Genomic DNA, 26,905 nt, shown 5'->3' with positions numbered 1-26,905 from the left:
AATGAGGGCAAGGCTTACTAATAAAAGAGGGAGGGAAATAAAAGGGGAGGAGAAAAGATATACAACAAGAATGAAAGAAAAAGCAGAGAATGTAAATGAATAATGGACTCCACACACAACAGACATGAATGTTGATTTGGGATTTGAATTGGAGTGACAAGAAATGGGACTGCAATTAAAAAAAAAAAAAAAAAAATCTAATTCAAATGTAATCCATTGTCTACAATTGTTAATTTGGTTAATTAAGTCTATTATAAATATATTAATTTAGTATGTTTGTTCCATCCATCCATCATACTATATATCTACATGTCTTCTCAGTCCATCCATCAATCCATCCATACATCCATCGTTAAGTCATATTCATCCATTGTTATTCATCCATATTCATCTATTGTTCGTTCATTTATTCATTCCATCCATCCATCCATCGTTCCATCATATTCATCCATTATAAATTTATTCAGTCATTACATCCATCCATTATATTTAAAGCTTCAATGCTTTTTAAACTTTAAAATCAGGCTTTGTCAAGAAACATTTTACATTTAGTCTCAAGGATTGCTACCTCAAAGATTGCTACCTCAATTCAAATTCAAATTCAGGAATGTAATTGGAATTTAAAGAACATTCTGAGTTCAAATTCAATTCCAATTGAGGACTGTAACTGGGACTTAAAAACTATTCTGAATGGCACACAACCCTGCTCCACAAGCTATGACAGTGCCTAATTTCCCAGCCCAGCCCCAATAACTTGTCTCCAGCCAACTGTAGATATGTTCAGTCTCTGCTTGTTTACATCCATGCTCTCCAATGGACTTACATCTATTTACCCTCCTCTGTTTTTCTATTTACATCATCTTCTTCCCACTTTCCAACCAGCCCCCCGGCTGATCATGTTTCGCCTCTCCCTGATGGCGTCTGTCTTTACAACATGGGGCTTTTTAGGTGCCATATCCATTCCCATTCTCTCCTCCTTAGCCCCTGTGATGCAGTGATCGTAAGCGTAGTCATGCCCCCTAGGCCACAATCGCAACTGCATGTCTGCGCCATTCAGAGAAAGGCTATTTCAGCAGTCTCCTTCTAACGCAGACTGAACGATTTCAGATGGAGCCTTCGGCCCATCTAAAACACTTGATCAAGCCCTGCTCTGTCCGTGGGAGGCACATTGATGAAATGGGGAATTTGATGCGGGTTCAGATTGTGACGCAACATGCCTCAATTTCTCATTTTCATGTGCTACATGATTGATATAGGAGAGAATGGCTCAGAGCGGCTTTCACCTGCAGATGGGTATCTCGCACTTAGATTGCCCCGCTACTCTTTAGGGGGAAGACATTTACAGATGCGCAACGGGGCAACGTGAGAGGAAGCGATTTGTTTTCTTGTTCTACTCTGTCGCCGCGAGGTCGCCGTTCTGGCTTGTTGACAAAAGTCTGAAGACCCCCTGTTGTGTACCATCAATTTCAAACCATCCATCTCCTCTTTGTCCTCACATCAAAAAGGTTGCGGCACATGGAAACGCATTTCTCCGCAACTGACGGAGAAATCGGAATGTGCTTCTCTGCACCACTCTGAAGAAATAAAACAAGAAGTGAGATTTAAAGTAGAAGTTCTGATCAATCATTAAGGCCTGACTCCCCCATCCCTAACCCCCGCAACCCCCAAACACTCCTACCTCCTCCTCCTCCCTGGATCGATCCTCATAGAAATTTCATGAACTTTAAACTGTGATTGACAGTAGAGGCAGGGTGTGCAGGCTGCTTTAAAGTGGAGAGCCACCAGGGAAGATGAAGAGAAGCTCACCCCAGCCTCTTCAAACACGCAGACAACACAGACTCACTCGCACTAAAAAACCACACACTTTTAATTACGTCCTGAATGCGCTTCGCTGTTATGGCAGCAATTAGGAAAGCTGAGCTAACCTCGGTTTACCCCTGTGTGACACCGCACTGTGAAAAACTGTCTTCTTTGGGACAGATAATATTCAACAAATGATTCTCCCTTTTTGTCAGACGTTACATTAATGGAGCGAGATGTTCGGAAAGCACGTGTGCTATGTCACTTCACGGGTGTCTGTCTTTTTGTATGCAGGAAGTAAGATCAGTGGAATAAAAGAGGAGGTTGAGTAATTTGATGAGCAGCTGAGGGCTTTTCTCCACCAGGGAAACGTTTCGTTCCTCCATAGAGCCGAGATTCATATTACTATTAAAGGAGTCACTTTTCTCTTAAAGAGGAGACCCGTGGAACCAATGTTGGATAATTAGTCGTTTCATGGGTGGACACTTTAGGCTGTGACTCCAAAATAATAACAGGCTCCTCAGGTGGGGTAAGCATGGCTTTGAGGTACACTTCCTTGACGTGTCACTCAACTTAATCAAGGCACTACAGAAGCAATTACCCAGCAGATGATTAACATATCTAGCCGGTAAGGCAAACGGATGCAAGTGGTAATCAGCATGACTGCGTCACTGCTCGGTCTCCGAGGAGAGGGAAAGAGAGAGAAGGAGTAACGGAAGGAGCTCGGTGTGTTAATGTCACTTCCACTTCAGTCTTTCCACACTGGAAATGTTCGCTACATTCAAGTCACTGCACACATTTCCATATATCAGAGAGTTGGTGCTGTGTAGTTATTATAGGGCTGGGAATCGCCAACTACCTCATGATATGATTGGAATACATAAATCATTATTCAATAAATCAATATAGTTTTAATATCTCTTGGGCCTTATAGAGCCTCACAGACAGATGAAGAAAACTTTTGGCCACCAAAAATTCAACTAAATACCATTTTTAGTTATTGACCAAAAGAAAATAAGTGGACAAACAGACGTGGAAACTGTATACTTTAAAATGTAGAAAAGCATATAGAGAGCTATAGAAAAAAATCTTAAGAAAACTCATCATGAAAAAAATATATAATTATTATTTTTATATAGTTTAATAAAAAAATTAAGATTATTATTAAGAATTATAATTTAAAATAATTATTTAGCTGTTTTGGCCTATATTTTTTATTTTGGTGCCTAGCCAATAAATATAGTCACTCACAAACAAACTATATATATTATTATGTGATTGTTTCAGCACACCACTAAGATTTATGCAAATACAAAAACATCAATAAGTAAATACTCTTGACAAACTCTTGGCTTGCAAGAAAGAGAAAAGTTATGACGTCTGCTTCTTTAACCTTTTAAGTTTGACAATAAGATGACAGGTTATGGATTCCACTAAAAGGCTGTACTGGAGCTACTGTGAAAGTATCTCACCAATATATGCCACAGACTGGATACTGCTGACAGACCACCTCCTAGTGTGAGACTCTCGAACACATCGGCGTCCAAGCTGTGAAACAACTGAACAAAATGATGACATCATGCTGGGTCCTGTTCTACGTGCTCGGCAGCCCCGCAGAGCTTATCCAGTGGAACGTTCCACTAATGTGTTCCATCTGCCTGCACTGAGGATGAAAAGGTAACAAAGTGGCCCATTGTTCATCGGCTTGGGCAACAAGTGCACTGCTCCTGGTCCCTCTCCGAGCTCTGACTATGGGAACGGTCTTTGAGAAACATCAGCCACCGCGTCCACAGTGCCTGTGCCATTAAGCTTTAGTGCCAGTTTTAAAGAGCTTAGGTAGTGGATGGCGCCAGAACCTCTGGCTGATGTGAGAACACAGCGAGCAGGTTCCAAGACCAGCCCATGATTTTAAGTTGCATACCAGCTGGGTGCTGGGTGGTTTTCCAATCGACTCCCCAGGCCTCAGGCTGCAACAATTACATAGCTAGATTGAGAAAATCTTTGTTGTATGGCTTTGACATCAAATCCCACCCTTACAATGATTCCCAACATCTGTTCCAGCTCTACGTTCCTGCATTTTCAGAAGTCTCTTAGTCCCTTCCTCACATTGTTGTGAACCTGAAGATATTCTGAAGAATGTTTTTGTCTGTACGTGGAAATGAATGGGGTCAAAAACAACAACACTGGATCAAACTGACTTGCTTTGGTAAGGATTCAAAAACATGGACATGGTAGGAATGCAAAAAGAAATAAATTTAAATATTAGGGATGAACCTACATTTTAGCCATGGAAAATGACACAAAACACCATTATCAGTTTTTGACCAAAAGAGCAAATTTTATCAGAAACTGTTATTTAAATAATGAAACAATCAGTTTATTTGATAAAAAAAATAATGCTGTCAAATGCTTATTAGTGATTAATCACATAAAAAATCTAAGTTTTTGTCGATATGTGTGTGCACTGTGTACTGTATATTTGTTATGTATATACAATGTAAAAATAAATCTGTGACATTAACTGTAAAATATCGACAGCTGTGGTTGCCAGAACTTCACCGTTAAAAAATATGGAAGCAACATTTTAGGTTTTACAATCTTAACTTAAATTCACAATAAAATACCATATTTTGTTAACTGATGTAATTTTTATAAACCAACATATTTAAGAGTTCCTATCTGTTTTGAGCCATAGTAATCCACTGATAACCACCAAAATAATTTGAAATGTAAATGTATTAAATTAGTAAAATGTAATTTATTAAAAATTATGCAATTGTACAAATAATTCTAATTTAAAATAATAATTTCACATTTCCAAGATTTTTTGAGTAGGGTCTACATTTTGATTTTGGGGTAAACTATGCAGTACTGTAACTCAATATAATCTAAAATGAGCTCTTACAATTACATTCGCTTTTGGCAACTGTATAATCTATATACCTGTGCGCTTAGCGACACCGAAACATATACACCCTACCTTCCTAAACCTTTGGGACTTGCGTTAGCCTAGTCTACAACTCTATGACAGCCATTAGCGTCTTTTCTATAATTTCTGCTTAAACAAACAAAAATAAGGTACTGGAAATGGGTTGAGCAGGTGGACGGGAGGAAGTTCACCCTGCCCCTGCCCGTTTTGTAACCCAGCACCCTATTTAAACAACCCTGAGCCTTTTAAACAAAAGGTCTCACCCAGCAAAGATGCTACAGCTCTTGTTTGCAATGCCAAAGGCTGTCAGCCTGGAAGACATCAGGCATGTTCTGACAGGCACATTGGTGCCCAGGAGAACAATGCTCTTCATATTAACAGTCCCGCACCTCCAGTATCCTCTCAGCCTCTGTTTCTAGGATATTGTGCAATTGCTTGGAATGCATGCATCACCGCTAAGGGAATATAAGCCCTCCCCTTTCAGGAAGTGGAGAGGATGTTTCAGATACAAGTTTTATTTCTACTGGATCTTCTTGACTGAGGCAATCAAATAAAATGCTATACCCAAAAGGCCAAGTCAAATGCTGACTTTTGATGCCCCAAATAGAGCTCGAATGCTTGCAAACAAGAGGCAGGGTTTGCGGTCGTTCGGCTGTATCGTACCGAATACATTATTTCTGGTCACATGTATTGTTATTATGATTATAATGACAGAGGCAGTAAGTTACAGGCGATTGGGAGGTTGTGTTAGCGTAGGCTGGATCCATTCCGCCAGTCTCAGAGCTTGTAATGTATAGATCAATGTGGCCGTAGGGGAAAGAGGATCAATGGCTGTTGAGTTATTGCAGTATTTGGCTACTGATTTTAGAGAGCTGTGTTTTCCCAGGAAAGTCAATACCCTTAGGCTCTTCACACTCATCTCGCCCTCCTTCCTCTAACCCAACACCTGGGGAGTCTTAACCCCCTGAGAGACAGAGAGAGAGGGAGAGAGAGACAAGAGCTGGTGGACTGAAGGACTTAATGATGCATGCAGGCAGAAGGGAGAACTAACAGAATAAGAGTGAAGATCTCTCCGAAGGGAGTGCGACAGAGAACAGAGTAAACGTGAGAAAGAAACAAAGCTGTAATAGTTATCAGGTACCAGCTGCAACACTGAAAGTGAGAATGGACTTAACATTCTGCTAATCTAACAAGATGTCCTAACTAGCCCATGCCACATGCGAAATGCTTTCAGGGAATTCGGACGGAGCCCGTCTTTGACATTTCCCTGTAGTGCTAGGAATAGTAAAAGCCACAGCCAGCAGGTGCAGAGCAGACTTTTACATATCAATATCATCATTTCACATTTGAATTAGAAATTTGAATTTGAATAAAGGTAGCAAGATGCAGAATTGAAATTTTTTCATAAAAAAATTTATGGATTTTTTGAATGTCTATTAATTGGAAAGTAAATTCCTTTTCCTTTAATTTCAATTCAAATTCCAATATAACATTCTGTAGGGCATAACCAATTTATAATTAAATGAAAAACTATATCAAAACAAAAACAAATATATTTATTCACTCATAACCTCTTAATCCATATTTCTTATACACCTATCGATTACCTACAGGTGTGCAAGGGTAATTGTTATTACATAAAAATTCCATACAACAACAGTTGAATTGAAAAATTTTGTTGAATTCTAAATTTTACTAAGCTGTGAAGAAATATCCCTCTGACAGCCCCAGATGCTTCAGTTTGAAGACTGTGAGATCACTTCCTGTGATGGCAGTGTTAACGGTAGTGATATCAGAGAAGACATGCTTTGAACACTGCTGCTCTGGCTTTCCACTCCAGCACAGATAAGACAGTCAACCTATAATCAGTGGAATGGGCACATTGACTGTCTTTGATGCATTTCTGGGGTCCATTACTGCTAATGAAAGGCAGATAAAAGGAATATGATAAAAATAATTTGTGTCTGCACAGAGATGCCAGTTTCCTTAGCCAATGTACGTATCCCCCTCCCATTCCCTACGGCCTGAACGCTTAATTTCTGATGACCTAAATGTATCTCTTTCAAAATATTCAAACTGGCTTGTGTTCATCTGGAAGTGTCTGACGATAAGGAGTGAGGGTTTTTTTTTTTTCGAGCTGGAATGCAGTGTAAAGTTGAGCTCACTGGGGCTTATGGGAAGTCTCTGGTGGGAAAGACATCACTGAGGTTAGATGCACTCTCATTCCTCTTCAATTATATGCAGTCTGCCTATTCAGTATTTAAAAGCCCGCTTCATTTCACATTCATGAATATCACACATCTCTGGCACAGTAAATAAGTTCCTGGATGTACGTCAGTGAATCCACAAACTAAAATATGAATGCGTGAATCTAATTTGCAGCGTACAACGAAAATCATTTTGAGAAACAGAAAGAGTAAGCATACAGTCTCCAAACTGTATTCTTATAGGAACTGCTACATCTAAAAATAATATATATATATATATATATATATATATATATATATATATATATATATATATATATATATATATATATATATATATATATATATATATATATATATATATATATATATATATATAAATATAAAATATAAAAAATTTTGCATGAATATATTCTTTTTGTCCTCTATCTTCTATGACCTTTCATTGACTTTTGTCTCTGCATTCTGATTCAGAGATATTCTACAGGTGCTGTTTCATTCAACCTTACAATTTGCAACACGCATCCTTCGTGCTGAGAATATTCTTTTGAACTTTAAGAGAAATTCAAGCTATTCACAATGCAGGATTTATAAAAGCAACGCGGCGTACAGCTGTCAGTCAAAGCATCTTGTCGGTCCGAGCAGACATTAGCATTGCAAAGGAACGGTCGGAGGTAAGACAGGGCCGTCCTGGCCATTGTAAAGTTGTCTCTTTTTGCTGCTTACAAGGCAAATGCATCTGAATGAGAGGTGCTTTGAACAAAGAATGTGGGAAATACACTGAGATAAAGCTGATGTATAACAGAAAGCCTGAACACAGGCCTCTTTTTCTTTCTCTTTTATGATCGTCGCTGTGACATTTTCTTATCACACTAAACAGTCCTTGATCTGACCTTTCGCTTACGTTGACTGGCATCTGGATTATTCTGATGGAATAATCGGTGTATGAAAAGCATCGATTTGACTAAATGATACTCGTCCTGCCCGTTGGACACAAGAGAACAGACATCAGCCAAAAGTCAGACACGAGCGCTAGTGTGGATTCAGAAATGGCCTGCTAACAGTATGCCATCTTGGGAAAGCGTCTTTATGGACTGCAAATAATATTTTAAGCTAACAAAGAAAGAGACTTGATGAAATGGACAAAGAAGGCAAAGATCGACCTCTGAGAAAGATGACAGAAATGTATTCTGATGCTGGAGATGGTGGCAAGGGCTCCAGGCAGTTGCAAATTGTTGTATACCTGTGTAGACGAAACGTCCCGGAGCTCCTTTGCAGAACTGCTTGGACTTGTAGGAGAGTGTGACCTCCACGACCCCAGGGATGTGTCTAGGGGGCGTCTGCACCCGGATAGCGTGAGGTGTGATGAGCTAGAAGCCATCAGAGCACACGTTCAGTGGTCAGCACTCAATACACAAGCCCTGTCTCCAGTGTAAACACATTTAATGCTGAAGCTAAAGAGTGATTCATTACTCAAAGGACACAGTTATAGGTTTTAGTCAAATACTGTAATAGGATCTGTTGTTTTATTGTCTTGTTTGTTTCTAAAAATTGTATTTGTAATTTTTTTTGGTAACATTGAACATTAAACTACAGAACTTTATTTTTTTTTAACTCGTTATCCAAAGCATAGAGATGGCACTGCATTCTTTTGAAGAAATATTTTAAAGATATTAAATATCTAAACAATAATTATTTTTAATTATTTTATTAGAAAAATAATTTGTCTCTTTAAAATTAAATAAAATAAAATAAGATAAAAGTACAAAGTGTTTGGCTAAGTAATATATTTAAGGATAATATAAAAAATATATATATTTTAATATTACAAATTTAATTGGTATTAGTAAAAAATGGCTCTTTAAAATAAATAAACAATATAATAAAAATCATATTTATAATGTATAATATAAATAAAATATAATTATAAAATAATAATAATAATAATACAAAATACTCTTTAAAAACCTACTTCACTCCAAACTAGCATTGTCCCGAAGACCACTTGTAAACCGTCAAAGAAGTTGTCCCCAATGATGATGACGGTGGCCCCCCCAGTCGTCCATCCCTCACTGGGACTGATGGCCTTAATGCATGGAGTGGCTGCTTCGGAAAACAAGATCACAACACAAGCACTGAGTTAGAGCGGGTTAGTGTCAACGTTCACATAACTTTAAAGAAATGTCAGTGTTTTACTCTACTCTCCACATACCCCAAATGCAAATGAAAAAAAAGAAAAGGAAGTCTGATGACTGTAAAAGCTCCTTTGACTTTTTTTTTCTTTGGTGTCTGTGCATCACTCAGCTCAATAAAACCATTAAGTTTTTTTTTTTTTTTTTTTGGTCTTTTATCGTAAATCCGTCTTTGAGCAGGCGGTATGGAGACAGACAGGCTGACTGAACGACTAGCCCAGTCTCCACTGGCTATGGACGGGAATTGATTGGTCGCAGCTTTGTGAGCTAACAGGCAAACTGAGGGGCTCTTGGTGCAACTTCAGACCACATTACTGTATATAGTGCTGTACACCAGTGGCCACTTTCTTCCAACATCAACATGGGAATGCAAAGTTCCCAAACTTTTGACTCGAAAACACTTCTGATTGCTTTTGAATGTTCTCTTTGTTGTGCAAGTGAACATCTCTGGAAATTTTGATACCTGTTAATAGATGAAAGTAAACAAGCGCGGGGCGTCATTGGCATTCACCTGTTGGGGTGTAATGGAACAGCTGTTCTCTTTTTACAATATCTGCATGGGTACTCTAGTGTGTTCAAGATGAAAGCCTGCCCATCTCCCACAGTGCACTGCCATCAGTGACTTCCTCTTCATGTGTTGGTCTTTGGAGAATTACAGAAGAGTCTTACTAAAAGTAGAGCAGCGACTTTCCTTTTCCTCGATCGGGACACAGGAGTGCCGGTGAATCCACAATGACGGTTTTCACACAAAACAGTCACAGAGCTAATCACACAATTTCCCACATACAGGGATTGTTCTGAGTTCAGCTGGGAGCACACTTTCAGTATTACATATCAAAGCAACATTACACAATGCAGCCCCTTCAGATGTGAAGTTACCTGTACTCTGAGAACTAGGTGAGGAATTAAAAAGTAGCACTAAAAAGTTACAAGCACTGACTTTTTCTTCATTATAATAAATGCGGTACAATTTTCGGATGTATTCAAAACAAGTAAAAATGCTCACAGAGGCCGCTTTTATTTGATTAAAAACAGTAAAAATAGTGAATTTTTAAACCATTATTACAATTCAAAATGGCCATTTTCTATTTTAACATATTTAAAATAATAATAATGTTTGAAATAGAAATCACTATAATGTATTTATCGTTACTTTTGATCATTTTAATGCATTCTTGCTGAATAAAAGTATAGATTTTTCTTTAAAAAATCTTACTAACCCCAAACTTATGAACAGAAGTGTATGTAAGGCACAGTAACATTATTTGATGGATTTAACATAAATGTGTCCCTGGACCACAAAACCAGTCATAAGGGTAAATTTTTCGAAATTGAGATTTATATATCAACTGAAAGCTGAAACTGAATAAATAAGCTTTCCACTTATGTATGGTTTGTTATGACAATATTTGGCTGGGATACAACTACCTGAAAATCTGGAATCTGAGGATGCAAAAATTCTAAATATTTAGAAAATCACCTTTAAATTCGTCCAAATGAAGTCCTTAGCAATGCACATCACTAATCAAATATTAAGTTTTGATATATTTACTGTAGGACATTTACAAACTATCTTCATGGAACATGATCTTTGTTTATCCTAAAGATTTTTGGCATAAAAGAAAAAAACAATATTTTTGACCCATAAAATGTATTGTTGGCTGTGGCTAAAAATATACCCCAGTCACTTAAGGCTGGTTTGGGGGTCCAGGGTTACAAATAACATCACAGGAAGCAAAATGTGCATATTTTAGTGAAGTTCACGTCTTACCTTCAGAAGGGTCCAGGCGTCGCGCCCTCCGGCCATGTTTGGAGTTGTTGTGGACAAACATGTTATCTGACACGGCCAGCACATGGCCGTCCACATTCACTGTGGTGGACACCACCACCTATGGAGACACCAAAGAATTTTTACAACCTATTTGTCTGCATGAAATTCACATGTTTTGTGTCTGTTCGTGAGCATTCTCACCTGAAATCGCCTCATGTCTCGGGGATTCCCTGCATTTTTCAAACAGTTCTGATTACACTTGAGAAAGAATTTCAGGAAAAATCTGCAAAAGGAAAACAGAAACACTTTTAAGCAACTCGAACACATCGAACACACTCGAGGACAACAGCATCCATATATAAACAGCCACCAGTGAGTGATTTAGCCCCCTTTTAAAGACACTCTGTGTAGACGTATGATATGCAATTACAGCTGAAGTTTGATTTTTCTTCCTTTATATCGAAGACCAACTCTAGCTTTGTTGATTTACTCGTATTTTTACCTCAGCCTGGCGCTATTGATCGGGAATGGATATCAATGAAGATGAGCCGTAATAGCCTCCGCTTCTGGAGGTGGGCTACAGTACGAAATGGATTGCAGTTTTAATGCATTTCCCCTGGCTGGCAATCTCTATGCATTCATCTCCTGGACCATAAGCCCCACTATTTTGATGGAGTGCTTTCCTTTTAATTGCCACATTATCACAATAATAATCCGGGCAGTTAACAACCAGCAAGGTCGCAGACAGCCATGTCACATTAACCACAGGATAACCTCCACCGCTGCCGCCCCACCGAGCGCACAGAGAGAAGGATGCTGGGAGAAAAAGCAGCGAGAGAAGCACCGTCTGCTATATAAATGGCCGGCATCTGCAGACGCCATTGATTCCTCCCTAATAAGACAGTAACAATATCTTTAAAAACACATGGTGCTAACTCAAGCGATGTTTTTAGAACCTCACTTTACCGCATGACATAATCACCATATATACTTTGACCCCATCAGCGCTCTTACGGAGAGATAGATAGGAAAGAGAGAAATCCGGCGAGAAAGATGGAGAGAAAGGGAGAAAGGCTGCTCTCTTTAGCTGGTATCGACTGATACTTGATCTGGGTTGCTCTGTTGGCTGCTAATGCCCTTTATGGCCATGGAATACAATAATATGGGGAACCCATCCCTGAGCTCCATTCATATGATATTGGAGTCCTTGGAAGGAGAGATATGGATCAATAAGGATTGAATTAAAACACAGCAGGAGACAAGGGCTGTAAGTGAAGCTCTTCTCAGATATTAGAGGAGTACTGTGTTTATACACCGCCCCAGTCACCATCTGAAAGTAGAGAACCCTGCCTGAATCGTGGGCTCAAACCCGTCCCGCTTTGGCGGTTCTGGAACAAAGTGGCGAAACGCAGAAGAGAGGGAGAGAGAGAGATGAGGGCGTGGAGGGGGAGAAGGAAGCACGTGACCAGAGAGAGTCCCGTAGGTCTAGACTTCTCCATCTGCCACTGGGCAGGAGTTAACAGGGAATGTGAGATTCCAGGTCTCATCCTGGAAAAGCGGCAATACTTCAAAGCAGGTCGGCTCCCTTCGGATCAGGGCAGGACTAGCCCAGTGTTTGGAAGAGTGCGGGAAAAGGGGGGGAAGAGCCGCCTTTAGTTGACAAGGCTTGGGATGGAATGGAGATCTCAGAGAGGAAAATGGGGGCGAGTGGAAAGACACGAGCAGGGCAGATTCTGAAAGAGTCCAGTGTAACCTTAAAGGAATATTCTGAGTTAAATGCAATTTAAGCTGTTTCAACAGCAAGTTTGGCCTGATGTTTATAACCACAGAAAATATTTAGACTCAAACCAAGAAATGCACAGAAATGCATGTTTATGGGGCAATTTTTCTATGCCCACCCTATAGATGTTGCAATTCTCAAATATATTGCAGTGGTCAAAATAAATGTCATTACTGTGTAATTAACAAAACATAACAAAAAATATGGTATATTAATGTTTATGTATATTTATAACTATATTTGAGAATTTATATAATACACAAGTTTACAGGTATAAGACATATCAACATTATACTGGCCATTGGACTATTGAATATAAATAATTAAAAGGCATTATCCTTGCTAATTAGCACAGAATGACAGAACAAAAGCAAATTGTATATACAATAATCGCATCATATCATGGCCATTTGCAGAAATACAGAGCGTTTTCATTTTTCAAGTGTGGATACATGTCATCCTAAAGTCCCCTCGAGGCCTTTGCAATGACTGATATTGTACCTGTGATACAAAGACCCCAATATGAAATGGACAGACGGCTATAGGAGAAGACAGAATGACAGAACATGCGAAATTGAGGTGTGGACAGAGAAAGACAGAGAGAGAAGGGAAAGACTAACTCTCACGCTGAACCTCTCCCTCCCCATCTAAAACTTATTAAAACAACATAAATAATTAATGACCTTCTAGAGCCAGGGCTCGGTTATTAGTCTCAGCGTTTCTTTTTCTCCATCCTTCTCTCTGTCTCTCTTTCTGTCTTTTGCTGTCTCTCTCTCTCTCTTTCTGCTCTTAAAAAAGTGGGTAAAGATAATGAGGGAGTTGGCGTCTCTGTTGTAAGCCGTCACCTCATTACGCTGGCCTGCAATCAATTACAGGGGGATGTGTGGCCCTGTCAGTCCCTAATGTGCCTCCAACTCCGAGTCAGGAATTACTGCTGGTCTACAGCACCCTCTCCACTTCTCTCTCTCCATTCCTCTGTCTCTAACATGAGGGACTGGCAAGGAAGGGACTCTAGGTCCGAAAAGAGACCAGAAGGGCTAGTCGAGTAGGCATCAGGTTGTGAAGGCCAGGGTCTCTCAACTGTAGCTCTGAGAAAAGCCCCTCATCTAGACTTGACCTTAGCTGTGTGAGAACACCTGACTATTTACAATTGACTGAGAACAAAACCTGAGAACTTGTGAATAACAAAGAGCAAAGTGTAAAATCTGAGCAAAATTATTATGGAATTAGAAGTCCCGAAAGAAAATGGTTACTCATTTAGAGCTCAGGACGCACTTTTTTTTTTTTTTTCAGTGAAGTTTCAACTTTATCTCTCCTAAAATTCCAAAGGAGCAATAAAAACACATTAATGAAATGAGACACAGTATGAGTATAGAGGTATAAAAATAGTTCTTCTCGGAAGAATTTGACGAGTTCGCATGGAGATTTCAAACTTTTTACTCCAGACTTTGATGTCTTCGCAAATCTGAGCACAGTTTGAGCTATTGTTGAGATCTTTTCAGAAACTCTAGAGGAGACAACTGGGAGATTATTAGTGCCACAGGAGAACATTCTGATAAAATGGAGATTTTCATTTAATGTATATTTTAAAAAAGTAGTTCATCCAAAAAAAAAAGAAATTTCTGAAACTGTTTCAAGCTATAGGGGTCCAAAATGACATTGGAACCCAGTGACTTTCACAATACAGTATGGACAAATAACACTTTTATTTTTATTTTTATTTTCAAAATATCTTCTTTTGTGTTCCACAGAAGAATAAAAGTCAAACAAGTTTGAAATGACAAGGGGATGATTAAATGTTTTGGAGGTGAAATATCCCCTTAAATAACTTTTTCTCCACACTGAAAAACATTTGGTATAGGATTTACTTCCAAACTGTTTTCACCCAGAAGCTGCTGGTAACTTTCACAAACAATTACACAAATAATTAAACATAACATTTTGAAGTAGAAAGAATTAAATTGTGCTTTCTTGTAAAACATACTCCAATAATCTGTATATATAAACTTACAGTGCAGACACATGCTTTCCAAGAGTAAGTGACTATAATTATAGTTCAGAATACATCTAGTTGAAACAGTCTTACACACATGCACACACAAAAATCCTCACATGATGTGTGAAAAAGAGCATCTCTGTCTGCTCACCCATCATCTCACACACACATACGCACATCCCTGGAGTCTCTCACTTATTACGTTAGGCAAGAAGAAGAAAAAGGAAAAAAAAAATCAATATTTCAGCAGAGGTATTTTTAAAAGCTGCCATGGCTCCAATTCTCGGCCACCGTTTGCTGCGAGCACTCGTTGCTTTCTATGAAAAGATGCTCTTTCTTTGGGATGCTTAAGACAGGAGGCGTTCGCTCTCGTAGTCTCTGCATTAGATTAGCATGCTGCTTTTTGTCCCATTCACAATATTCGATTCTCTCAACACTCTGACTGACATCCATTTAACACACTGTATCAGAAAAAGTGGAATCAAAGCGCAAACATTTGTCTGCGCTTGCTCTGTCTAGCCCTCTGAATGGCCTGGTTGTAGCTAAGGGCGTGTGTAATTATTTTAAAGCCAAGTAATAGAATTTCTGGCAATAATTTAGCGCAGTCCAAGAATTTATTTTGTATAATAGCAAAGAGAACATTCCGGAAGTGAACTAAAGGTTATAATATAATTTTACAGACTTTGTCCTGAATTCAGAATCGTTTTTAGTTAATGAGGACAGGATTATATTAACCATAAAGGTGTACAAAAAAAGGCAATGTGTGGATATATGCGTAAGAGAGAGTGAGAGAGACTGGGGCCCTCCTTTGCTTTCCTACACGTCATCAATTATTCACTAGCCAAGATGGCAATTACAGGACCATGTACAATCAGACTAAATATTTAATAAGGCACTCAAACAGTCTCTAGAACAGATCTTTGTCTCTCTCTCCTCAGTCTCATCCTTTACACTGCATCTACCATCCGCTCCACTGGCCTCCTACCTTTGTTATGAGTACAAAAACAGTTTATACAGCTCACAGACACATGCACGGATTAGAAATGAGCATTTCCTCTACGTTTCATTTGAATGAATAGGAAATGCATGTATATATTGAATGCATCTGGGGAGTTTGTAAAACATGAAGGGAACATTAGGGAATTTATGTGGATTTTAAAGAATTGGGAAATCACATGCCTGTTAAAAGGCAGATTAAAAAGATAGTTCACCCAGAATAAAATATTCTGTCATCATTTACTTACTCTAATTCCATTTTTTTTTCTGTAACATATAGAAGACATTCTGAAGAACTGTTTTTATATATATTTAATGAAGGTCAATGGGATCAGCACATTAACTTTGTGTGAAATTCAAATGTCCCTTTAATATAATATTTGAAATCTATATATAAAAAATCTAATTACCATAAAAAAAAATCTAATTACCAGTTTGTAGTCAGAAAAATTTGGAAATAAATTAATTATTTTATTTAGCATGGAACCGTTTGATTCAAATCAGAATACTTTTTATTCATTAAAGACAACTAGAAGATTTTTATCACTGTTTCCCTCAAAAAAAAGGAAAAAAAAAATCTAACACAACTGTGTCATAACTATCTCATAACAAAGTGCTGAATTGCTAGAGACAAGGATGGGAAAATGAATCCATGACTTCACCATCTACATTCTGGGAAAATGGGAAAGAAGGAGGTACAGACAGAGAGATAAGAAATGAGAAGATCCTGCAAAAACTCTGATGGTGGGATGTTTGTTTGGATCAGTGAACAGTGTCCTTGTGTCTGTTTGTACTTAACGACAGAGACAGAAGATGAAGCAACTCGAATCACAATTGCCCCTCCCTTGCTATCAGATTTCCTCAAGACCCTCCAAAGCATTATTTTGGCCTTTGTTGCCATGGCAAAGTACATATTTGTACCTCGAATTGAAATCAATCCATGACATAATGCAGTAAAGAGAGAGCGCGTAAAACACGTGAGCGCAGCTGACCTCACAACAGAAGAATGGATCAGAAATTACTGCAAGCTGCACTTCCTGAACAGAGCACAGTCACTCATTACGCCCATAAACGAAACCCCAGAAACCTGCCACACTTTCACACGGCCCATTATGTGAACAGAAACCACATTTCCTTGTGAAGTCGGAATCATTAGACTCAGCCCAATAAATATATATTTTATGAAACAACATACTCCATAATTGACTGTCAAATGTCAAAAGCGACTTTGTAGAGACTGCAGGGAACCAGAAGTAGATCTTACGGATGATTTGGTCACCATCTGATTCCCTAGTCAGCCTTATGGGAAGGACTGGGTGAATGTGTCACGATAATATTTTGCTCTACATGGAGATCAAACCGTTAGACTTGACAGTAGATCAGCAGGGGAGACGACACAGTGTATTCAGAGAACAATGTGTCATTTGTGAGCATCTGAGACCCTATTTACACCGAGACATCAAGTTATTAACGGGTTAAAGATATTGTGCTTTTTAAAATCTGTAAACACTTAAAAAAAAAAAAAAAGCAAGTGATGAGGAAAAAGAAAATAACTGGTGAGAGAGAGGATCCAACCTGTGTATTATATGTATATGTATCTAAATGTAATTATTTATTAATTCATATTATTATCTGTAACAATAAAAAAATTAAAACTCGGAAATTAGGCAATAATACTGTATATGTTAATAAGGTTTCATAAATGTAGGTTTCAGTTTTCATAGTGTTTCATTCATACACACACACACACACACATATGTACGTATGTGGGCATGTTTTTGTGACATATCAGGACACAACTCTGTATAATGACATTTTTCAAAACGCTTATAAATCTTACAGAATGAGTTTTTATGAGAAAGTAAAAATGCACAAAGTTTCCTGTGAGGGATAGGGTTAGGGGTAGGGTTGGTGAATGGCGATAGAATATACAGTTTCTACATTATAAAAACCATTACGCCTATGGGATGTCCCCACTTTTCACAAAAACAAATGTGTGTGTGTGTGTATATATATATATATATATATATATATATATATATATATATATATATATATATATATATATAATTACTATGAAAACAGAATCTCCTTCACTGATGTATTGACCACCTCCTCATCCTTCCCTGAGTCAAGAACTGAAGTGGAAGGCCTGTAAGCAGTATATCTACTTCCCGAATCCCGTTACAACACTGTCTTCCAGCTCAACCATCACGGTTAACAGCCTGTCCAGTCAATCAAGCCGAAGAAGGAAGAGACGATGGAGGAGAAGAAAAGAAAACAAAGAAAATCCCTCCTTGATGTGTGTAGCCTGACAGCTCTATCCAAGCCCCCCAGTGTTGAGATCAAGCTGTCACTCTTCCACCATGGAAATAGAGGAATTGTGTGCTCAGATTTAAATACCGCCTATAATAGCTTCCCATCTATCAGGCCTGCTGGCCGGTTATTCTTAGACACATACATTAGCCCTTGGCCCAGATAGGAATGTCACCAGATTAAACATCCAATTTGTTAACCGGGCCAGGCCAGGGGTGCTGCTTCTTGACAGAACTTACAAACAAGCCCAAATGGCCCCATTTTTCACCCACAGGCCTGCTGGATTTTTCTGCTCAGACAGAGGGAAGCACTGCGGATGGGGAGGGAGAGAGGGAGGAAGCGTGGAAGGATTTTTTTGTGGGTGGAAAGACGAGGAGAAATGGTAGGTGTTTTCTGAGGCCACTTAATCTCAGGAAGAGCCATAAAGACTAAAAAGGAGTTTTTGTCATGCAGTATTAATTTCGGGAATATTCCCTCATTAAAGCACGGCAGAAACAGATATTCCGTGGAAGCCTACAGTAAGTCTCTCTCTCACTGCCAAAACACAAGCATACAGCATGCTGAGTTGTTTCTTAGTGGGATTCTTTCCCATGCATCGTTACGACTGAGGGAAAATAAACAGAATAATTTAAAAAGATTGTTCTAAAAAAAAATTAGCTCACCCAAAATTATTTTCATTAGTCATTATTTACTCACCCACATGTCTTTCCGTTTTATTTTTATTTTTTCAGTGGGATGCTATTAACCACTGTAACAGAAACATTGAGTTGAACATGAGCACTGGATGAGTCTGATTCATGAATGAATCATTCAGAAACTGGATCAAACAATTCCCTGGAAGGCAACAACGATTTGCTAAGCAACTTCTTTAACGAAGGCACAAAACTTGTTTTATCTTTAGAAATTGCTAGTAACATTAAATTAAACATGACATTTTGAAGCAGTAAAACTTTACTTTCATAGGCCAATTTTATGGTGCATTTCAGTCGTTTTGGAGTTTCCTCATGCACCTTTACTATATTGAAAAGACCTAACTTTTAATATTCTTCAAAAACATAAGAAAGAAATTCATACAGATCATATGTAAATAATGACAGAATTTTCATTTTGGGCTGAACTATTCCTTTAAAGTCAATGGGATCGGGAAACATCCCACGCTGTCAGACAGCACTAATCCTCGGCAGCGGCCATGTCAAAGCCTAGCGAGCGAACAGATATATTCACTGAAGATGAAGTTGTAGATTAGAGCGTGTGAAGGCCCTGTGGACAGATTGGGAGCATATTGGGGAACAGAGGGAGAGACAGTGAACCAGATGCCACCAGTTAAAACCCTCCGAATGGGAGAAAGAGTGAGAAATATGGGCGTCCGGCACTGCTCGGCTGGTGGAAGCCGTCCGTGGGGAGATATCTTACTCAGGGGAGGGAGTGAATGAAGCTGTGAGGTCACTGCACGCTACAGCGACTGTCAGTGCTTTCACTGTAAGCTGTTAGATCTGATGCTCAGTGTTTACTGTATTTTTATATATTTTTTATATATATAATTAAAAAAAATATGCATTTTGTAATTGAATGCATGTTATAAAAATAAATGTATATGTCAAATGTAATTAGCCTTGAGGGGAGTGTGCCAACATAAAATCTTAAAAAGGTTTATATGTTTATAATGCTTTTGCAGAAATCATCCACTCAAATTCAAATTTGGTGAGTCCAATTCATTCCCGAAATATATAGATTTTTTTTCAGAATTTTCATACAATGAGGGTAAATGATGATTATTGACTGTCAAAATTAACCCTAAAAAGAACATTCAGGATTCCAAATAAATGAATTAACATCTACTTATGTGATCCACAGAAGAGCTACATTCACTCGGTTTTGGAACAACGTGAAAAAGCCAATGATGACAGTATTCCCAACCCTTTTAAAACAGTCACACAAATCTTAACAGTTACTGAGAATGTAGATATGCTGGATTGAAATCCAGCTCCGCAGTCAGATGTTCCAGCGTTTGAACCGGAGCCAAACGCGAGGTAAATCAGAGGGCTAAGTGAGTGCACCACAATACATATGAGAGTCCTTTAAGACCGGGAGAATAAAAGAGTCAGCCAGTGAAATAGCCTCTGCCTCTTTAAGTAGAAACTAATATAATTTCTCTCACGCCAGCAAACAGGAGTATTTTATTATTCCAAAATCGTTCTTCGGGGGAAAAGTGATTTATACCTCACTTTATCTGTCAGACAAATGTTTCTCTTTATGGCTATTACCATTCCGAACCGGCGGCAGGCAACACAAAACTAATATAGTGTGTGAAGTATTTAATTAAGTATCTGGGTAGGGATGGCTGAACGTCTTGCTTTATTGAACCAAAATTAAAAATAACTCCTCCATTTGAATAACGCCTTGGGCTTGCCTCTCATCCGCCTCATTTTAATATCACTCATGCCACTTTAACCTTTTCAAGCACCGCGTCCGTCATTTGTTTGTCAATCGGGAGAAATCTGCCAAACACATATGCACGCGCCAACTTGAGTCGCTCTCAAACAGCTTTACAAAACCATGTCAGAATCTTGTAAACAAGGAACACAAACACCTCCAGGTCAGTCGGGCTGTTTTTCAACTGTGTTTTGCTTTGTTTTTGAAGTGGGGCAGAAGAAAAGACGAAGTCAAAACGAAGAAAAGCCGACGTATCAGCCCTAGATACAGTATGTTGATTGCATCAAATGCACACATGATGCAATGCTTACATAGTAAATGTAATTTGCACGAGCTTTGAAGTGTTTAGAGAGCAGCAGCCATTTTGGGGAGCATCAGACACTGGGTTTAATTAAACACGACGGGAACACAAATAATGGAGGGAGAGAACTTATTCTGAACGCGAACACCACCGAAAACAAAATCGAATTACCACGAACGGGGCCGGGTCTGCCAGAAAAGATGAAAGTCCGCTCTTCATTCAGGGTGAAAAGAGTGCGAGTGAGAAAGAGGGAAAAAAAATCCAGATGCAGGTTTTAAAATCACTGAGCAGATATTATCCATCTGTTTGGCACACCTCATTCTCTGCTGCATTGAGGAGACGGTCATGGACAAGGTGAACCCAGCATCACCATCTGGCTGTGTGATGGCCTGGACAGAACCGAGGACAGTTACACACTCCAGAGAAACACACACACACACACACAAAGTCGCCAACATCTTCTCAGAATCTCTTCAATTGTACGCAAGTCTCCTCTTTTCTTCCTGATGGGGCTTTGTTTGGAGGAACACATCGTACCAGGTTACGGTTTTGCCAATAAGCAAAAGGTTGTTGGTTCCGGTCCCCGGAGAGGGTTCGAAAGCATGTGTGCAAGAGGAAAGTTGGGTTTCTTGTTCACTCAGGCGGACTATGAGTGTACACAGCTGGGGTGAGTTTGACTAAATGAGAATCTGTTCAACACTGAATCCAGGCCTGCAGGTGAAGACTTTATGTTTTGATTTACATTCCGTGGAAATTTGATGAATGTCACTTCCCCCCGTGTTCTCAAATCAGCATCCCGTCTGGTGAGGCTCAAAGTTGCCAGAAAAGCCCTGAGTGATGAGTGAGCTCAGACGTGAATGAGTAACAGTTTGACAATGATAGAAAGCTGCCAATGCTGGGGAAAGAGAGAGGTCAGGCGTTTATCCACGGCTGCCTCCAGATTGCAAACTTACACCTGATGAACACAAACGCTCTTGTTTGTTAAACAGCAGAATGGATTTACTCTATGTACTCGGCCGGGCGGTTACGCTCAGATAGTGTATTGATTTATTGGAGGCTGGTCACTTGGGATGGAAGATTTAAACTGTAGCACGCTGTGGGGTTTGGGGTTATGTGATTTGTACGCCATTAAATCCAGCGTGACTGAAGTAGACTGTTTGGTCTGCGCTGGCATACAGGTGCTATGTGCTTATTAGTGGTTAAAGAAGAAAACACACTGTCAGAGGGTGATGCCACTATAAGTACAGTAAGAAAGAACAGAAAATCTCCCCTTTTCAGAGAAATTGGTTTCAGTCTAAATTAGATGTTTATTTTAGGATGTCCCGCTTTCACTGTGTTAATAATTCATTGTGCATATTTATATTTTTAAAAAAAATCTATGAAATTATGCAAAGAACACCAAGGAGAGCTTGGAGTTTGATACAAAACTCTTTAATTTGTTGTGTAATTATTGTTATTTAATCAAATAAAATTATTTTAAACTGGCTTAACCATCATATTCTTATCAGAAGCAAAATATTATTTAAAAAAATAATAATTTCTATTAAATAAACTGTATTATTATTATTATTATTATTATTATTATTATTATTATTATTATTATAAAATATTGAATCATATTTATATACTATTTTATTAATTAATCTACAATCCTAAGTAACCGGTCTTCAATAAATCAATGCAATCTGCACATAATTTCTTGCCCAAACAAACAAACAAACAAATATATAAATATAATTTTATAAGTTAAAAATCTAGATCTATATGATATAGAATGAATCAATGAGTAAATAAATAAATAAATAATATAATATAATTTTATAAGAAAACAAATCTAAATCTATATTATATAGAATGAATCAATAATTAAATAAAAACTATTATAATAATAATAAAAAAAATAATGACAAACTTGTGTCAGGAGTACATACTCTCATCACTGCGGCACAGAAACAACTTTTTATTTTTTCTGTTTTGATAAAAGTGGCCAGAGTAATTTAGAGAGGAAATAGAAAATAAAAAAGATCTCAGAGAATGAATTTGATCAGACCGCTATTGCCACGAGTCAACATATTGATCCTGGTGCGGCCCTGGATTCAGGTTGTAGCATATTTCATTTGTGAGGATGTGTTGATAAGTTCTGGAAGATCTGATAAGTGATGTTAGCGGTGTCCTGTGGGATTTACAATCTCCTATACAGTCTATTAGACTTTCGTCCCATTGTGCATGATGTATTGCGAAAGAGGACAGCGGCTAGGATCTCCTTTTCAGGACTGTTCCACACAAGTTCCCATATCACAAAAGAGCAGCATGGGGACGGTGCCACTTTCCAAGGAGGACAAACAGAGAGAACAGCTCCTGTCACATCCAGTCAGAACGTGTGAGATTAAAATAAGCTGCCACTCAATTAATAAATCACCTCCTCCCTTACAGCTGTGGGAGCAGCTGGTCTCTCTGGCACTAATAACAAAGAGTGAGGGGCTGAGGAAAATGAGGAGGAGGCCCGAGGCCCTATGGTGTGACAGCACCTCCTCAGCAGTCTGAGAGGAGCTAACAGAGGACTTCATCACCCAAAAGAAAAAATTGTACTGCTCAGACATGGCTCTTACAAAGCTCAAGAGACATATTGTAGATCTCATTAATGTTTCATTAAAATTTTGTATCTCCAAAAATAAAATAATAATTAAAAGAGAAAATAACACAGTGGTTGACATATAGTATGGCAATTAAATAACTATTTAAATAAAAGCAATTTATATTAAATTAAATTACAAAATAATTATAGAAAGTTAAAATGAAATTGTGTGTGTATATATATATATATATATATATATATATATATATATATATAGAGAGAGAGAGAGAGAGAGAGAGAGATTTAAACAAATATATAAATTATTTAGAATTTCTTTTTTTTTTTTATTCAATTATAAATAAATATTAGTAAAACAATTTTTTTTTAAAAATCAGTTGTGAAGTGCATAGATAATTTGATGGAAAATGCTCCATACTCAAATTCCTAAAAGACTTGCAACTCACTTTTTTTTGTCACAAAAAAACAGAAGAAAAAAATTTCACAGGAGAAAAATCTGAGAAACAGGACTCTAGTTTCTCTCCTGACTGTTGTCTATGAGAAACTATTGAGATATTAAGTTCTCATTTGTGATTTGTCTTTACTAAAAGAACAGCTGAGGAAGAAATGCACCCTGCATTTCAATCTTCAAATAATCAATGAAACTCTAAGGAGGGAAAAGTTCTGCGTAAGTGGAACCGAACTGCTATAAAAACAGCCGATATTTCAGTGTGGCAGTCTGCCGAGGGACAGAGTGGGATGGAGAGCGAAAAAGAACAGGAAGAAGGGGCCCAAAGAGAGCGGTGCAGGTGCGAAGCTTGGACTCGTCCCAGTCCCACACACTCCATTCGTGCATACGCACTCAATCACACAGGTCACAAACCAACACACCCTTCACTGCACTGATCTCGCCAAATACCTCTCATGACAAAGGAATTATCTCAGCATCAGCTGCTGGGCGTGCTCACTCGCATTCTCTCACTCTCTCATTCTCTCATTCCCGAGATCTTCAGCCAGTCCGGTGTCATCTTAGCAACTGAGTTTGTGTATGTATAATATGGATACTGTATACAGCGCAAAACAAACAGAGCCGTAACAAATAGCAACAGGAGGCTGAGTCGAGATCAAAATGGTCAGCATAAACAAACATGCGCACACTCACACGCACAACACCAGAATTCCCTGGGAATGGGCTTATCGCCCGATCTGATTGGCTGAATTTTGGATACTGGATGAATGTGTTGAAAAGAAGTAGAGCGCATGAGAAATTATACATCACGGAATTCTGGAGCCTTTCAGAGAGTAAATGTCATTTTTACTGCCATGGCATTATAAAAGCATTTTGTTTGTTTTTAAGACTTCTTGGTTTTCCGAATGGAATAAGTGACTCATCAGGGACTGCCGGCTACGGAAGCTTCCGACACTGAATTAAAAAAAAAAAGTTGCGACTTATCTTACAATTCTGACTTTTTCCCGCAATTCAGAGTTCTGAGTTCTGATACATAAACTTAGAATTGTGAGACATAAACTCAAATTTGCAAGATATTAACTAAATCTGAACAGAAAACTTTTAAACTAGCAGTTTCAAGTAAAATAGTATTGTCAGAATAGTGAGATAAAAAGTAAATTAACAAGCTTGTTTTTGCCAGGAAATAAACAATAAATAATTAACAATTTTGAGTTGTATGTTGTTGTTACACACAACATGAAATCACAATTGCAAAAAAAGAAATCCAGCATTGTGCATCGCATTTCCTGTGGCTCAAGTGGTAGAGCATTGCATCTACCACATCAGAGCGTTAGCAGCGCAATGTTGTGGGTTCGATTCCCAGGGAACACGTTAGGTAAAAAATGTTAGCCTGAATGCACTATAAGTCACTTTGGATAAAAACGTCTGCTAAATGCATACATTTATTTTGTTTGTTGATATGTCTGTGTGTATATATATATATATATATATATATATATATATATATATATATATATATATAAATACAGAATAATGGTGGAAATAATCTTCCATAGCTGGAAACATCTAACCGAAAGATAGCAAAAATAGCCGATGATATTTTAGGAATGTTGAGGAATGCTTTTAAAAGTTGCAATTTGTGCTTACTGCTAAAAACTTAAGTAGTAAGCTAAAGTTTTAGCTGCACACCTCGTTCTGTTGTAAACACATCACCGGGACTTTTTCAGAGCAGAGATGCTGTTGTTCAAGTCACCTGTTTCTCCTTATCGCAGCGTTTTATGATGTCACCATGTTCTCGCAGAGAAAGGAAACATGGGAAGCGAGCAGAAAGAGAGAGAGAACTGTACACACATACTTACACAGCCCTGATTTGTAGGAGAAGCCACTGCGCAATTGAAGCAATTTGTTCTTTGCCATCTACGACACATGGCCAGACGAAACGCAGCCCTACAAATTGCTCTGCCTGTAACCCCCACCCTTTTCCAAAGCTACCTCACACACACACACACACACAAACAAACACACATGCAAATGCACGCGCATTCGAGCCAGGCAGCCAGGTCAGAAAGGTCGCGAGGGAACTGGACCGATTGTGGATTTCTCTCTCCTCCGCTTCAGTCCAGTTTCAGTCTCCATTCAGTCGGGCTGCTAAATGCCTCATCAACATGTTTAATCAAATTAGTAAGCAGCCAAAAATTGACGCTTTTCATTAATTATACAGGATAATTCTAATTGCAAATTCAAATGTATTCGCTCTGAACAGAAGGTGTTCAGTAATATTTCAGGGAATTTGCATATTAAATGGGGGTCGTTCTGCATTATGTATGATAATATATGCGCATTGTCTTTATTTTTAACTTGTGGGCCATATGCGCCGCTGCTTGCCAGAGCAGGTGAAAAAAGTCCGGAGTGTTTAATTTTGTTGAACAAACGCGCCGAGGCGGCTTGTCAAGGGCTGTATGGTCGGTGTCAATCTTTGTTGTCTTTTTTCTGTTTTCCCGACCCTTCTTTTGATTACAGCCAGCAGCGCGGCCACCAGTAAACAAACTCAGATGTGCGCCTGAACAGGAAACAGGAAGTCCCATGCGTCCGACTCTTCTTGTGTCATTCGGTTTTTGTTGTCACTGGGTTCGATTCATCTCGTCTAGGCTGTGTCAGAGCCACCCCGTCAGCATTTCTGCCTTGCCAGGGGTGGATGTCCTCTGCCATGTGGCCATCGTGGCAGTCTGCATTAGCCCAGACAATGAGCAGTGTCCGCAAAATCTGAGCCAGACACAAACAACGCACTCAGAGAATATCGCATTTCCCACTATAATGACTTCGAGTTCTTCATGATCATGACCATGTCTAGCCGTAATGAGCTACACTTCAAAGCTAAATTCTCACAGTGAGAGTACCAGGCGTTACAATAATACTGCTTTTCTATTTATTTACATCTGAAGAACCTGTTTCACAAAAGGTTTAATGTGGCGAAATAAGTTTCTTCAGATTATAGAAAGTTAAGAAAGAGATGGTTCTTTAAAGAACCTTTGACTGAATGGTTCTTTGTGGAACCAAAAATTGTTCTTCTATGGCATTACTATGAAGAACCTTTGAAGCACCACTATTTCTAAGAGTGTGGGTTATATTAAACACTGCATAAC

General features: G+C 38.6%; 2 protein-coding genes across 4 annotated transcripts in view; one reads left to right on the top strand and one right to left on the bottom strand.

Annotated features, from left to right (window-relative positions):
- Window positions 1–26,905, top strand: part of LOC113113858 (RING finger protein 44) — a 1,123,463-nt gene that overhangs the window by 390,256 nt on the left and 706,302 nt on the right. The gene's annotated exons all lie outside the window — the stretch shown is intronic.
- LOC113113851 (transcription factor COE3-like) overlaps window positions 1–26,905 on the bottom strand; it is a 101,360-nt gene that overhangs the window by 23,015 nt on the left and 51,440 nt on the right. For 2 of the 3 annotated variants that reach the window (XM_026280366.1, XM_026280364.1), the window contains exons 7-10: window positions 11,101–11,182; window positions 10,900–11,017; window positions 8,909–9,042; window positions 8,180–8,306 (exon numbers count right to left, since the gene is read on the bottom strand). In XM_026280366.1, coding sequence (XP_026136151.1) covers window positions 8,180–8,306; window positions 8,909–9,042; window positions 10,900–11,017; window positions 11,101–11,182 — 461 coding nt within the window. The remainder of the gene's footprint in view (window positions 1–8,179; window positions 8,307–8,908; window positions 9,043–10,899; window positions 11,018–11,100; window positions 11,183–26,905) is intronic. The other variant, XM_026280365.1, reaches the window with a different exon arrangement.

The sequence above is a fragment of the Carassius auratus genome, chromosome 14, assembly GCF_003368295.1.
Source record: "Carassius auratus strain Wakin chromosome 14, ASM336829v1, whole genome shotgun sequence".
NCBI lineage: Eukaryota > Metazoa > Chordata > Actinopteri > Cypriniformes > Cyprinidae > Carassius > Carassius auratus.
The sequence above is the reverse complement of the archived record's forward strand: the minus strand, read 5'-3'. Positions and strand labels throughout refer to the sequence as shown.